Source organism: Oreochromis niloticus, linkage group LG9, assembly GCF_001858045.2.
Source record: "Oreochromis niloticus isolate F11D_XX linkage group LG9, O_niloticus_UMD_NMBU, whole genome shotgun sequence".
In the NCBI taxonomy this organism is placed as follows: domain Eukaryota; kingdom Metazoa; phylum Chordata; class Actinopteri; order Cichliformes; family Cichlidae; genus Oreochromis; species Oreochromis niloticus.
Window position 1 is genome coordinate 15,283,543 of NC_031974.2, and position 16,259 is coordinate 15,299,801.

At 43.2% G+C, this 16,259-nt stretch overlaps 1 protein-coding gene across 3 annotated transcripts; it reads left to right on the forward strand.

Annotated features, from left to right (window-relative positions):
• The first annotated feature begins 215 nt into the window (after nt 1–215).
• LOC100699090 (uncharacterized) lies at nt 216–15,735 on the forward strand. 3 transcript variants are annotated; one of them, XM_003439363.5, is made up of 11 exons: nt 216–335; nt 964–8,540; nt 8,793–8,908; nt 8,988–9,054; nt 10,227–10,284; nt 10,377–10,485; nt 10,650–10,781; nt 11,340–11,429; nt 13,530–13,673; nt 13,962–14,146; nt 14,254–15,735. In XM_003439363.5, the coding sequence occupies exons 2-11, from the start codon at nt 965–967 to the stop codon at nt 14,420–14,422; spliced, it is 8,646 nt and encodes a 2,881-aa protein (XP_003439411.1). In that variant the 5' UTR covers nt 216–335; nt 964; the 3' UTR covers nt 14,423–15,735. The 3 variants fall into 3 exon arrangements, with proteins under 3 accessions (XP_003439411.1, XP_005449030.1, XP_005449031.1); XM_005448973.4 differs by having other exon boundaries at nt 964–8,908; XM_005448974.4 differs by lacking the exon at nt 216–335 and adding an exon at nt 464–773 and having other exon boundaries at nt 964–8,908.
• The last annotated feature ends 524 nt before the right edge of the window (nt 15,736–16,259 follow it).

A 16,259-nucleotide genomic window follows, 5' to 3' on the forward strand; every position in this document is an offset into this window, starting at 1 on the left:
AAAACACAAAAATACAGTTTCAAATCAGTGTAAAAGGTATAAATATATATATGTAGATATATATGTGTGCCCTTGAGTCATTATTTATGTTTTGTGTTCGCTCGGTAAAAATAAATAAATAATTAGATTGTAATTATCAGTATCATTAGAAACAGTTTAAAAGCTGTGACTGAATTGAATTAAATTTTCGCCTTCAAAAACTACAAATCTCGATTTTGCGGGCGCAATGAGCGCTGGTACGTCACATCCGCCGTTTCCCTCCGGAAGAACAGTTAATTTTTATTCACAGGAAAAAAAAGAAAAAAACAGCTGTTGTTGAAAAAGAAAACATCAAAGTGAGTTTCATGGACTAATGCCGTGCTTTACCTGTTTGTTGACTTTAGTATCGTGAGGACTACAGTGTGGGGGCTGTGCTCGGTGTGTCCCGCCGTTCTTTAGGCTGATTTGGAGCAGCGAGGCTCGGTTCGCTCATTTGTTGCGAGTTGGCTGCTGCTGCTGCTAGCGTGCTAGCTGTTAGCTTCCATCACTGTGGACTTCCAGCTAGCACGCTAGCCACGCTCAGCTAGCTAACTGACCATTTCTGAGTGTCTGATGAACTCCGAGTGACAGTAAAACCTGCTGGCTGCCAGACAGTTAGTGAAATAAGGCGCGTAGATGGGGAATTAGTGCGTGAAAGTAGATCGTACATTGTGTGACTCGTTAGCCTCCTAGTTTGCGATTTATCACTGTTTATGTCAAACGTTAGCCAGCCTTGTTGCTTGTGGAAGAAATAGGTAATAGTTGATGGATTTGCTTATAATTACCTTATCATTGCTTATCATTTCCAAGAAAGGAGGTGTTCCCATTTTACTGAGAAACTCCATGATGCTGGAAAAAAAATGTGAATTACTTTGTAGCTACAGGATTATTTTCCTTGTAAGTCCTCACCTCAGCTTTATCATGTTTTTGTGAAATATTTTGCAGAATGCCGGCCTCAAAGAGAGGATCGGCCCCTCCAGACTCACAGCCCAAGATAAGGAAGTTGGATGAGGATGGAGAGGCTGCGCCATCCAAAACTGTACCAGCCGCCAATAATCAATCACATAACAACACAGGAAATATGAAAGAAAAGACAGCAGCCCCACGGACTAAGAAAAAACTGTGTGCTTCACCGGAAGGGGGACATAAACTAGCCAAGTCCCCCAAACAGAGCTCGCCTTCGAAGGATTCCAGCAAAACGTCCCCTGACCCACCTGTGAAAAAAGCCAAGCTCCAGAAAGCCACAAGTGCCTCCTGTGGAGAAGCTCCCTCACCGCGAGCGAACTCCAAAACCTCCCTGAAGCGAACTGCCTCCACGGACTCTGATGAGTTGAGTAGTGATGGTAGTAAGGCTGACTTCTTTAGAGAAAGGGATGATGAAGACAAGGCCCGCTGCATCAGAAAATACTCAAATCGAGTCAAAGCCAAGCGAAAGACGGAAGAGTCGCCTTCTGTGTCCGAGGATACGAGTCAAGGTTTATCTTCTCCACCTAAGGACCTCATACAGATGGACCACAATTATGGTATATTCACAGATTCACCATGTCTTCAAACTACAGATGAGGCAAATGAGAACATTAAAAAAGAATCTGCAGAATCTTTTACTGAGCAAGAGAGACCAGAAATATCAGCTATTGCACCACAGGATGTAGATAATGAAACACCAGCATCATCAAGAGACATTTCAGACCGTCTCATATCCGAGGCTGAAAAGAAGGATGAGGAAGAGTTCGTTCAAAAGGATTTAGATAATAAAACACTACCATCATCAATGGAAACACTAAGTTCGGCTGCTGGAGAGGTGGATCCAAAGTGTAAAGATGAAAAACAGTCTTGCATGTCAGAAAGTCTGAGAACTGAAACTAAAACAAATGAAACCACACAGTTTGTTTCTGGAGAGAATAAATTGAGTATTCAGTGTACAGCTGAGGGAACAACTGAATCTGCCAGAGTATCTGCAGGCCATAGTAATGAATCAAACTCTGCATCAGAACAGTGGCTTGTGGAAAGTGGTATTCCAGAGAATGAGACTCAAGCAGACATTATTGTCAGAGCTCTAGCTACTTCCGAAGGGGAATCAAATCTTGTAGACACGCAGGACGACGTGCCAGATGCAGTTACCGACACATGTGTTGACGTGGAAACGATGGTCATAAGGTCTGAGGAAGAGCTTCAAGAAAGCGACGGAAAAGGAGCTGACTTCCAGTCGACTCAGGTCGTCTCTTTTCCTGGAGGTTTGGTTGAGAGACAACTGAGCCACGACTCTGTGATAACTGACAGCTGCACTGAAATATTGACTCCTGATTGCGAGGCTGTTCAAAGAGAAGTGATTTCCGAATGTTTCACAGTTCCAGACAGTCAGATAGCACCTAGCGTAGATCTGCAAAATCAGGAGAACGACAGACTTTTTGACAACACTGCAGAAAAGCCTGATGATGGAGTTAAAGAAGATTCTGAGAGCACAGAAGGAGACACGAGCACGCTTTGTGTCACTGCAGCAAGCAGCCAGATCAACATGGATATACAGACTGCAGCAGCATCAGAGGAGATTTCTGTAGTGGAAACACAAAGACAGGAAAAACAGGATGCTCCTGAACCTATCGCAGACATATCTACAAACTTTCACGAGGATCATGTGGGAGAAAACTGTAGAATTATGGAAGACAAACATACTGTGAGCTTTGGATGTAGTGGTGGAGCTGAGACTGAAAATAAAATAGAAACACAGAACATAGTGATTTCAGAAGTTTCTAATACAGAAGTGCAAATTCTTAAAACCCAGGAAATCTGCAACGCTACCACAGCCGAATCCACAGAGGTTCATGATATGAATGATAAATCTGACAACATTAAAACCTTTGAATGTGCTGATGGGCCTGAGAGCCAAGAGAAAATACAAACACAGAGCTTATCAGCTTTGGAGGTTAGTAATCCAGAAGCTAAAGTGGAAGTACAAAACCATGAGAGGCCAGACGGCGAAGCTACGAGTGACAAAGTTCAGGAAGATCTGAGGACTGCAAACTATGAGAGCAGTGAAGAAGCTGAATGTGTTGTTGCTGTAGAAAAACGAATGGAAACACCAGACGATGTAGAGCCTGAAACCACATCAGTGGAGATCTGTAACACTGAGCAAACGCATCAGATGAGCCAGGTGGACAGTGAATCTACCACAGCTGAATTACACAAGGATCAAATTGTTGAAAATGTGCAATCTGTGGAAATGCAGACAAAATTAACGATGGAGGTTTCATATCCATCCGCTTCAGTGGAAATGCAGAGCAGTCAAACAGAAGTGGAGCTACAGACCACATTAGGGACGAGTTCTGAAATTGCACCTGGAGCAGGAATACAAAGTCAGAAAAATCATGAAATCAATGAATGCAATACAGACGACATCCCTAAAGAGATTAAAGAAGACCCAATGATTGAAAATTTGCAAACTGTGCAGAATGAAGACGATGTGAACTTTAAATGTGCGACACTAACTCCAGAGTTTTCTGAAGCAGCTCCTTCAGTGGAAGTGCACAGTGAGAAAAGTCCGGAAGTAGTGGAGATGGAGTCTGCAGCAACATCAGAGGAGGTTTCTACCATACCTGCAGCGCAAACACAAAACCAAGAGAATCAGGATGTTGGTGCACATATTACAGACGCAGTTTATACAAAGTCTGTGACTGTCACTAAGAATGAAAACAAAACAGAAGATCAGCCTAAATCACCAATAGAATTTACCGGACATGCCTCTACGGTGGGATTACAGAGTGAAAAAAGTCAAAATGAAGTGGAGATGGAGACTGCAACAACATCAGAGGAGGTTTCTGACACATCTGCAGTGGAAACCGAAACACAGACGAGTCAGGATGTCTGTGAAGATGGTGCAGGCATGCAGATCGACTCTGTGACTGTTGCAGAAAATGAAAACAAAAAAGAAGAAAAGGCTAAAACCACACCAGAGATTTCCGAAGTGGTCCCTTCAGTGGAAGCACAAAGTGAGAAAATTCAGAGTGAAGTGGGTATGGAGTCTGCTGCAGCTTCAGAGGAGGTGTCTAAGATACCTGCAGTGGAAATCCAAAGTCAGATAAGCAAGGTTATCACAGAATATAGCACAGATGTACATATACAGTCAGTGACATCAACACCAGACTCCCCTAAAGAATCCACCTCAGTGGAAATCCAGCTGGTGCAAAGTCAAAATGAAGTGGATGCGGAGCAGAAAACACCAGAGGAGGTTGCTAACATACCTGCATTGGAAATAAAGAGCCAGGATGTCATTGAACATAACACAGACATACTGATGCAGCCCATTAGTGTCTCGGAGAATGAAAATGAAATGGAAAAACAGGCTCCGTCGATATCAGAGGCAGAGATTTCAGTGGAAGTACAAAGCGGCAAAAGTCTATCTGAAGTGGAGATGGAGACCACAACACCATCAGAAGAGCTTTGCAACCCACCTGCAGCGGAAACACATAAGCAGAAGAGTCAGGATGTCAGTGAACACAGAGAAGATTCATATACACAGCCTGTCGCTGTCCCAGAGAGAGAAACCGAAATGGAAGAGCAGGCTAAATCGACACAAGAGATTTCAGTGGAAATACAAAGTGAGAACAGCCTAAATGAAGTCGACATGGAGTCTGCAGCTGCATCAGAGGAGATTTCTAGCTTACCTGCAGCAGAAATCCAAAATCAGACGAGCAAGGATGTCTGTGAACGGAGCACAGACGTACATACAGAGCCTGTGACTGGTGCAGAGAATGAAAACAAAAAGCAGGATACATTAATAGCAGATATTTCTATTTCAGCACACAGCCAGGAGATACATGAAGCCACTGAGCCTACGGGAGACATATCTAAAGAAGTCTACAAAGGATTAAGGAATCCCACAAATTACTCCGACAAAGCACATTGTGTCACTGCTGCTGAGAGTCAGGTGGAAATGGAAATGGAGACAACAGAAGCACCAAAGGAGACATCTGAGCCAACAAATAACCAAAGCCAGAAAGGTCAGGAGGTCAGTGAACTGACTATAAACACTACAGTAGAGAAAGACTTTATTAATGCTCTGAGTGAAGAGGAGGATGATAAGGTTAAGGCTGACTGTGTCATTGCTGCTGAGAGTCAAAGAAAAGTGGAAGTGCAGACAACAGAAACACCGGAGGTGGTTCCTGATCTAAAGAATGTGTCAGAAACACAAAGTCAGAAAGATCGGGAGATCACTGAGCTCAATACTGACACTGAGGCAGGAAAAGATTTCATTAATACTGAAGAAAATGATGGCAAGGTCGATGCTGAATGTGTCAGTGTTACTGAGAGTCCAGCAGAAATGGAAACACAGACAGCAGAAGCACCAGAGAAGATTACTTATCTGACAAATAAACAAAATCAGAGAGGTCAAGAGGTCAGCGAACTCACTACAGACACAGAAGTGGAAAAAGATTTGACCGGGACAGAGTGCGAGGAAAAGGATGTCGAGGTTAACGAGGAAAGTTTAAGCGCTGTTGAGAATCAAGGAGAAATGGAAGTGCAGACAACAGAATCAGGAGAAGAAAGATCTGACGTTGAAGTACAAAATGATGGAAATCAGGAGGTCAGTGATGTTCAGGAAGATGTCATGTCTGCACGCTGTGAGACTGGAAATGAAGAAGAGCCTGCTTCTGAATGTGTTAACATTTTAGAAACCACTGCAGAAGGGAGTCCTTATCCAGCAAAACAGCAAAGCAATGTTACTGAGGAAATGAATGAAGACACTACGGCCTTATTAGAAATTCAGAAACCTCTTCCTGTTGCTGATTTGGAGAATGACATACAGAGAGGGCCTCCTGCTGACGTGGATGTAACAAGTGAATCAACAGAACGGGAAGCTTCAGTGTTAGAAGAGGAAACGGTGAGCCAAACGTTTAATGAGGTCAAGGCTGACGGGTCTGTTGGTAACATCGAAGGAGAAGGAGTGGATAGCAGCGAAGTAATGCTTTTTGTTTGTGGGCAAACCGACAACAACAATGTCGTAATTCAACCTTCTGAGGAGCAGATTGAGATGGTTAATCAGTCAGCGGTCGGGCCCCATGAAAACCAGATAGTGTACGAGCCCATTAGTAGCCCAGAGAGTAATGATGATCGTGATGTGTCTGCAGCGGCAGCAGAGAAGCACGATGCCGTTTCTATATTAGACATACAATGCACAGAGGCTCAACAGATGGAAACAAACTTTTCCAGTAATGAAGACAACAGAGAAATTAGTGCCATGCAGCTGGAAAGTGAAGCTGCTAAGGAGGAAATTTGCGTCCCAGACAGCCAAGCAGGGGTTGAAATGGAAGTACAAACGCAACCAGCACAGTTGGAGCAGAGTAACGCTACTGTGGATGTGAAAGAAGTTGCACCGATCAGCTCTAGCAGTGCCATGAGTGTGGCAGATGGAGGGTCAGGAGATGCTGCAGAAAAAAGTGAAGGAAATGGCATTTCAGAGTGCGTCAGAGCCACTGAGTTTTCTGAGCAGGTGCAGCACGATGCTGGCGTTCAGGAGGCTGCGGGTGTCACGGTAACAACAACAACAACTCCACCAACAACGACTACAGCCTCCACTGAATTTGAGGTACCAGATGGTGCATCTGAGGAATATGTGATTTTAGAGACAGTCCCACAGAGTGAAATTCACTTTGATATCGTCACTCAAGCTGCAACCGAATCAGGTCTGGCGGCCTCTCTTTCAGAGCAGGTGAATCCAGAAAGTGAGTCGATGGAGGAGAAGGCGGAGAGTGAGAGGATTTTAAATGGTTCTGAGCAAACTGTGTTTACTGAAGCGGCGGCTAGTTCAGGTGAGGTAGCAGAGCAGGAGACAAACATTTCACCTGTGGAGGAAGACGTTCAGGTTATTCAACCTTCTGGCCACCAATCATCTCACATGGTGGACATGAATACCTCCCATGACTCCGAACCCCAAAGCGTGATTGAAGACATTAATGTAGTGGTGATAGAGGATGCTCAAGATAACCTGGACATACAAGAAGTGCAGATTCTAGAAGACATCGAGATTGGACATGAGATTATAGTGGTGGAGGGAGAGAATGATGAAGACAGTGACATTGCAGTAGCAGGAAAGCCACAAGAAACAGCCAAGGCAGGCCCGCCTAAGAAGCCTGAGGAAAAGGTGAATGAGAAGAACATGGGTGACACTAGTGGGCCTGACATGAAGCAAAACAGCACAGCTGAAAAGACCAAAGAGGAAAAGAGAGCTCAAGAGCCAGAAAAACCCAAGAAACAAGAAATGAACACGCAAGCGAGAACCAAAGCTCGCCTCGCAGCTCTGGCTGAGCAGAAGGCTGCGGCAGCTAAGAGAAGTGCAAACAGACAGCAGCTGAATCTCTTAGCCCTGTGTCAGGAGATCGCAGAGGACATTGCCACAGACAGCATGCTGCTGAAGAGGATAGAAGAAGAAAAACAAGCGGCAGCAGCAGCAGCCAAGAGTGAAGCCAGCAAAAAGGAACGCCCGCCTGTTAACACGCAAGATGCCAACACGGTTAATGTCGCAACTCCTGCTGGACCAGAGGGATGCGCCCCTCCTTCGGTGACCCCTGCTACTGAGGCACCCCCAGCCCAGCCCTCAACGGCTGATTCAGCCGAAACTCAGCCTTCCACCGAGCCTCCAAAGAGACGTTTCTTCATCACGCAGATTTCAGTGCCACTGAAAGTCCACGAGAAAAAGAAGCTGACTCGATATCAAAGACTCAGACAGGTCGAACTGCAGAGAGAGAAAATGTCATGGGCACGTGTGAAGAAACTAAAGTCTGACCAAGCAAATCAGATGTTCTCAGACATGGATTGGCAGGCACCTTTTTCTGCTGCCTCTCTTTTTCCAGTGAGCCCTATTACCACACCTCCTCAACCTGCAGCCAGTCCAGCAACCTCCCAAACCTCCCAACTCAGTCCTTCTGCATCTAGCAAACCTGCTACACCGAAGGCGGAAGCTCCCAAGGATGAGCCTAAGGCTGAGCCAGCTGAAACTGAACCATCTAAAACTGAACCTGCTAAAGCTGAAACCTCCAAAAAACAACCAACAAAAACTGAAACTCCTAAAATTGAAACCCCTAAAACTGAAACTGCCAAACCTGAAGCCTCTAAAACGGAGCCTCCTAATACTGAAAACCGTAGAACTACACGGCAAAGCAAGGCTCAGGCTTCTAAAGCAGCAGCTACTCCAGAGCCCGCCCCAAAAGTCACAAGATCAGGAACCAAGAGAACCCTCCCAGCAATACCGCCTCCCATGCCCAACGGACTTAATGCTCAGAAACTGAAAGTGGAAGTTGAGTACAAGCCGTACAGACCCAGGCCGAAGTATTCTCCTGACGATTTTGAGCTTGATGATGACCCATTACCAGCGAAGCCGAAACCTGCACAGCCGACACCACCCGGCCTCCAGTCAAACCCTTCGCCTCAGCCTAAACCCACTCTGGTATCAAAGCCCACGCTCACAGCGCAACTTGCCAACCAGGCAAAACTCAAAGCTCAGACCAAGCCTGCTGGGCAGATCTCAGGTCAGTCAAAGCCCTCTGTTGCAGCTCCAGCTCAGTTAAAGCTCGCACAGTTAAAACCAGCTGTTGCACCAGCAGCGCAGTCTAAGGTCACAGCTGCGACTGCAGCTTCATCCAAACCTGCTTCTTCAGCTAATGCTCCATTAAAGTCTCCAATCCCGACTGCAACTCAGTCTAAAGTTGTTTCACCTCAGCTGAAGACCGCAGGCGCCGATTCAAATCTAACACAGCTAAAACCATCTGCTTCACCTGCAGCTCGGCCTGCTGTTGCAGCCACATCTGGGACGAAGCCTGCTGCCTCTAAGGCTGGTGCAACTTCAGTGCCTCAGAGACCCACAGATCCCGCATGTAAAGAAAATGGCAAGTGCAAGGTAAGCCAGAAATAAATTATTCTATGATCAGTGTCACAGGCGCTGTACATGTTACTTACCTTATTTCTTTCATACACAGAATGCAGCTCATCCACTTTCATCAGCTCCACCTGACGAGAGCACCAAAGTGTCTGACAAGATTACAGGTATCTGTGTATATTAATTGCAATCCTGACTCAGATTTACCTCCATCAGCTTGTCCAGATTGTCTACCTGTCTGTGCCAATGTCTACTAGCGGGATTACTCAAAAAGTCATGGACAAGTGTCCCAACGTAGACGTGATTAATTCAGGAGTTAATTCAGATTCAGACTCTTTATCATTTTGAGGAAAAATAGAAAACGTAAGCTTCACAAATACGTGTGAAACTGAAAAAAAGAAAAACTGGGAGGCATCATCTTGCTTTCTAGAAATGCCTCCAAATAGTCTGGATCCAGCATCCAGGGAGTCAGTTTGTATGTGTTGTGGATGGTATTTTCAGCTATGGTAGTGCCCTGCTGGTGTATGATTCACAGTTTTTTATTATAAAAAATGTTTGATTTTTGTCAGTCAGATTTGAATTAGGCCATAGACTAGGATAATTTATCAAAAAAATGAGCGAGGCAGCACATTTTAAATCCTGCTCTTTTAGCTTGTTTTTTTACTTCACTTTAATCAAGATAAATGCATAGAAATGTTAAAAAAAAGATGAAATTCACATTTCTCATCTTTAACTAGCTTATTCTTCCTGGCAGGACGACACTGCTGCATAAACATGGTTGTTATCTGCCTGCTTATAGGACAGCAAACACGACATGCAGTGTTTGGATAGCTGTTAGGCTAAAATTCAGGCCTCCAAATACTGATTACATTAAGTTAAGCACCCCTGTCAGCGTGCACTTAGTTGCGTCTGCAGCTTTGTGTTGATAGTGTTATGTCTCACACATTAGGGTCACTCACATCTCCAAACACTGAACCTGTGTTAGGCACAGGTTACCCACAAGGTCACGTTCCTTTAAAGGGAGAGGCTCAGCCGGTAATAAAACTATCTGTCCACCTCAGATTTCAGCTTCTTTCATCAGTTAACCGTGAGTGCAGCACATGTTGTCATACGAGTCCAGTCTGGGATCTTTGACTAATGTTTCAAAGCATTAACTTTTCCAGGAGCAGTGCTACTTGTTATTTATTTATTTATATTACTCTCAATATGTTGTTTAAGTAAGTTAGGAATTTATATTTTAAGTTAGTTTTTGTTGCATTTTGTCAACAACCTTCTTAAATGTGTGTATAATTATGTTGCTGTGTAAAATCCTTTCTTTTATACGTTGATCTTTCTCTAGAGAGTAAAGCAGAAAGCTTGAAGGCAGCAGAGCAGACATCAGGAAAGCCTTGTCAAGAGTAAGAAGCTTCTCTAAAGTTGTTTAACGTGTTTTTTTCCCCCTCTTAGCGGTTGAAACCTTCAGTAACCCGATGTGTTTTTTGTATCACAGCAAAGCCGTGAAGCCGCAGGATGGCGGGGCTCCTCTCTCTGAAGCTTGCCTGCAAAAAGAAGTCAAGAAGCTAAAGGAGGCTGACAAAGATGGCACCCAAACAGTTATTGTGAGTGAACGAGATAGTTTCCTCTTACCTCATTTTAAATCCTGCGCTGTTGCAATGGAAAACATGCATCATAAGTTGGGTTCTTTCTGTGTTCTGTCACTCTGGAAAACTAAGTGAAATTGAATTCTTGAGAGTGAGCTTATTGTTTTGCTTTGCTCTCGCAGGATGCAGGACAGAAGCATTTTGGAGCAGTGGCCTGCAGTGTGTGTGGGATGCTCTACTCTGCTGCCAACCCTGAAGATGAATCTCAGCATTTGCTGTTTCACAACCAGTTCATCAGCGCCGTCAAATATGTGGTGAGAGAAAGTCACATGCCTATGCCTGTTAAACTGACTCCCTAGATCAGGGCAATAAAGGCCCACACGTTTATGCATCTAGGCTTACAAAAAAGAAACAATGCAGTGCAGGGAAAACAGGCTTCCTGATAAAGGGAGTCTTGACCCTCCTCTTCCACTCTATGCTGCACTACAGTAAGCAAGACTGCAGGTATTTGATGAGACTCCTCCTTAGGATTGCCCGTTGGACATTTTTCTAACTTCCCACCTCTAGAAAAGTAGGTCAGCACAGCTCTTTGTTTATTCAGTTCAAGTGTGATTTATTCTCACTGACTTTTCTGATGGCAGAAGAGACAGTAAATAAAGTTAAATTGAAAATGTAATTTTATTTGGGTTACGTCAAATGATTCTGTCGGCTTATAAGAAGATTTATTACCTGGAATGTTTTGCGCCTATTTGCCAAAATTGCGCAGCATAGGGAGTGACTGCGTATAGAAAATGAATTAATACCTACTTAGGACATTTAGAAGACATAATTAAATACTTTCTATTCTTTTTTTCTTTCTTTTGTTTTGTCAGGGATGGAAAAAGGAGAGGATTTTGTCCGAGTTTCCAGATGGAAAGATCATTCTCGTCCTGCCAGATGATCCCAAATATGCTCTGAAGAAGGTACGTTTACACCAGCGTTTGCTAGCGTGGACTGTTCAGGGTTTAAATGTCTAGATTGATAGTTAGGTCCCCAAAACAAGAAGTCCCCAGTTTGTATATTTTTTGGCTCTGTCTTTTACTGCCACAGAGTTAACATGAAACAGCCAGCATGCAGTTAAATTACAGGAATTCCAACAGCATCCTCAAATGTAACAGAACTATAAGTATAAATAACTTTAAATAAAATACTCCTTTGAGAATCCTTTGCAGGGAGTGACTGTCTAAGGTAGCAGTCACACAGGCCTAGCAATAGGTGGGTGACCCTCCTCCTCCAGTTATTTTTCCACCAGGGAAAAATGTGTATTCTCTGACATGTTGCCAAGTGGTTGCTTTGTGTTGCAAAGAGGGTACTGCACCAAAGATCTTGCAATTGCTTTGCTTGCTAGAAGATTCCTGTGGTCACTAGGTGGGCAGTGTGAATGACCACAGCAGACCCGGTGACATATTTATGCTTTGCAGCATTCTTTATTACGACTTTCACGGTTGCTGCTCACAACACACACAGAGCTGCAGCTCTCCCGCTGCCAGCTCAACACAACCAACAACAATCACAATGCAGGACCCAGTACCATATGTAAGTTGCCGGGGCATGATTGCGAATGCCATGCAGGTGTGTCCGCCTTCCCTGCACAGCATCGCAGGCCATGCCCCGCCACAGGCAGATAAATCCAAATATTGATAGTGTCGATCCCAACACTGGTATTGGTATCGGACTGATACTAGCACGATATGATCGATATTTTGTTTCAGTAGTTCAGTATGTGTCACACTGAATTGCGTTAAATTATTTTTGGGGGAAATGGAAAAAACATATACCTCAAGCATGCACTATGAAAATTTTATTTATAGCCTATAGCACATTTAAACAACAGAAGTTAGAGGCATTTAAATTGTACATCTCTTAAAAAAAACACCAAACTGTTTCAAAATGCATGGAAAACTGAAAGGTGTGTATTACTAAGTGGATTGTACTTTGGAAAGTAAAAATCACAGCAATTTAGTGGCCGTTAAAATCTGTTCAGAATTTATAAATTAGTGATGATTCAACTCACAAGTCTTCTTCCTTCCTTAGATTTGTTAGATTTGATACATAAGTATCGCTAGTATTGGCTCTGTATTTACTTAGTATTGGATCAGTACCAAGGTTTGCAGTATCACACAGGAAGATGTTGACTTGCCTGCAAGTGGCTAACTGAGCACTAAGCTGAAGTTAAACTTGAGAAAGTGGGACGCAAACCAGAAACAGAGAATGTTCCCCTTCAAAGTAAAAGTCGTGATTCATTGCCGCAACCAATATATTTTAAAAGGTGAAGGCTTTGCTTTGAAGGTGGATGTTCTCTTTTCACTACAGTTTGGTGAGTTTTTGGCAAGTGTTTGCAAACAAGTCGGTGTCTTCCACACAAGCTGTAGGCAGCTGCAGTAATTTCCTAGGAGCTGTTTTGATGAGACTTATTTCATTCAGCAATGGTCTGCAACCACTTGCTAACTGATTGGGTAATTTTTTCCCCTAGCAACGAACGGTTACCTGGGAATCACTTACCAGTCTCTAGGCCTGTGTGGCTCGGGCCTAAGGTCTGAAACTCAAATCTTTTACTGAAGCTATTTACTGTTGTAGGGTCTTTCATCCCTCAGTTTTTGTCTTCAGCAACTAAAATACTCAGTCATGTTTGGGGGTCTCTGTGTGAAGTAAGCAGCCAACTTTGCTGCGTTTGTCTGAGTCTGAGCAGAGAATTCACCCCTGTGCACTTAAAAATTTAAAGAGTTTAAACAGCTGAAATGTGAGCAGACAGACTGCATAACCTCTGCCAAGGCTGAAAAAGCCTGCATCACAAGGATGCCTGGATCTGGATTAGCTCGTTATATTTTCCTGAAATTTAAAACAGTGTATCTCAGTTTTTCAGCTTGCATTTGTAAATCTGACACCAAAACTCCACGTCTGCCCAGCCTTTGAAAAAATAAGTGCTGAAGTCTCACCTGGACTGTATCCTTAGATATGCTCCAATATTTATCATCCCTGCATTAGCATACTGATTCTTGGATGTACAATAATCTGTTCCTCAGGTTGAGGAGATCCGGGAGATGGTGGACAATGACCTCGGCTTCCAGCAGGTGGAGACCAAGTGTCCCTCAAAGACCAAAACCTTCCTCTTTATCTCTAATGACAAGAAAGTGGCTGGGTGTCTCATAGCTGAGCACATACAAGAGGTAAGAGATGACGATGAGCACATTTGTGAATGATCATCATGTAAAAATTGGAATAAATGAAATTCTTGGCTGATACAGATGTTTAAAATACCTTAAAAATCTGAACTAAAATATTGCTTTTGGTGTTTCTAATCTTTCTTTCTTTCTTCCTTGTGTAACAGTTTTAAGGTATCTGAGCATTTAGACGGAACAAAATGGATATAATACAATAAACACATGTTCGACCGCTGCTATCACTAAGTGTCCGTTTGTTCTGTGCCGTTTACTGATGATTGTGCATGCTCACAGGGGTACAGGGTGATTGAAGAGCCCATGCCAGAGGGTTCGGAGGGAGAGAAGTTGATGTTTGAACGTCAGAGAGCTTGGTGCTGCTCCACAACGCCAGAGCCGGCCATCTGCGGCATCAGCCGCATCTGGGTGGTCAGCATGATGAGACGTCAGGGCATCGCCTCGCGCATGCTCGAGTGCCTCCGGTCAGTACGGCTGCAAACCGCCAGTCATTTCATCGTCATCATCTCTCACACACACACAATCAAAGTCAAATTAATGCAACTCGTATTTGTTTGTTTTTTCTGCACAGGAATAATTTCATATACGGTTCATACCTGAGCAAAGATGAGATCGCCTTCTCCGACCCCACTCCCGATGGGAAACTCTTCGCCACGCATTATTTCGGCACTTCCCAGTTTTTGGTTTATAACTTTGTGAGCGGAACACGCTCGCACCAACCCAAAACCCAAGCAGTATGACGGTCTTCGGATACCGTAACGATGGCTTCATCTGAGACGCTCACCGACCAGTGGGACATCCTCACCAAACACTGAATCTTCACATGTGTTTTAAAAAGAAAAACCTCCTCGGAGGGGTTACACATTGGTTCAAATCTCAGGATGAAAACAACGAGGTGTTGTTGAAACATGATATTTCACCCTTTAATCCTTCCCCGCATAGTATTTTGAAGAAAAAGAGTATTTTCTTTATACATTTTTAAGTAAACAATTGGTTTTATTAGGAGAATAGTTTACATGCATGATCTGACAGCAATAGAAAACAAAGAGCATTTTATCGTTTTATCTTTTGAATCCTCGTGAAGCGTAACCATCAACCTGCTGCATTAAACAAACGGTTATTTGCGAGTTTGTTCCTCTGTCGGTTTTTGCCATTTTTTACACCCGTGTCCTGTAGTGGAGTGTGTTAAGCTGCCGTCGTCTCCAGATGTGTTCAAGCGACGTCGATAATCCCTGAAGGGCACAACTGCACAATTTCTTTTGAGGGGTTAAGCTGTGTTTCCTACACTTTGATTTCACTGTCATGTTTTTATTGTAGTATTTCAGAAACCATTTCAACACCTTGATTAGAGAGATGTGGGTTAGAACTGTAGCTTGGGCATTATTTGTGTGCTCTGATCTTCTGAGATCACCTTACCTGACTCCCCCCCCCCCTTTTTTTTTTTCCTCAAGCCGAGCCATATACTGTACACCATTTAGGGGCGTTATAGCCTAAACTGTATGAGTGGTGTCTTTAAATTTCACCAAGGCTGTCTTTTGCTTTGTTTGTGCCTGAATGAATCATGTGTGACTTAAGTTGTTGATTTATTTTCTTTACTTTTTTAGCCACATGTTCCTCTTAAGTAGCATCTGGCTTTGTTTTTTTATTCCGATAGTGTAGATTATCATCTTCCTATTCCTTAGTAACAATGAATTAAAATGTATATCAAATTATCATGTAGATTTATGCATAGTATAACAAGATTTATAATGAAAGATGGGCAAGTTCTTAAGTGTCACGTGTTAAATGGTGTTTGAGTGAAGGTAAATATCAACCAGGTTCAGCCTTTATGATTGAAAACAGGGATATTTGCTCAGTGATCAACATGAGGGGTTTAGATTAACCCGCCTCTCTTCAGATTAACAGTATCATCGTAATCCACCTCTTATTTTCTTCTTCCTCCTTGTTAAAGCGGTCAATTTTAGAACGATGTGGTTGTGTAAGAAAAAGACATTTGATTTATACGAAGCTGTTATGTAAATATTTATTTAAATAAAAGATAAAATGTAAAACATTTTTGGTGTTTCTGATTAGCTGCTTTTGACCTTGTATGGATTTTTCCCCATTTTCTGTCATGTAAATGCTGTTATAGTCGTGGCTTCTGATATTAAAAGAGTTTCAAATAACGAGGTCAGTATACACTCGCTGGCCATTTTATTGGGTACATCTAGTCGTTTGCCGTAATTCTTTGTGGCATCGAATCAACGACATTCCTCAGAGATTTTGGTTCATTTTAATTCAGCAATCTCTTGATTAAGAGTCGTGTTCAAAGAATATGTTTGAGACCATTTGAATTTTGTGACATGGAAGCAGCCATGAGAAGATGGGAACACTGTGATCAAATGGAGATGGTCAGCAGCAATTCTGTGGTGAAACGATGATGCCCAGTTGCTATTAAAAGGCCCAAAGTATGCCAAGAAAATATCCCCCACATCCTCACACCGTCAGCAGCCTGAAATGTTGCTGGAAGGCGGGATGGATCCATGTTTTTTTTTTTTTATGTCAAATTCTGATCCTAATGAAAACTCCTAAGACCAG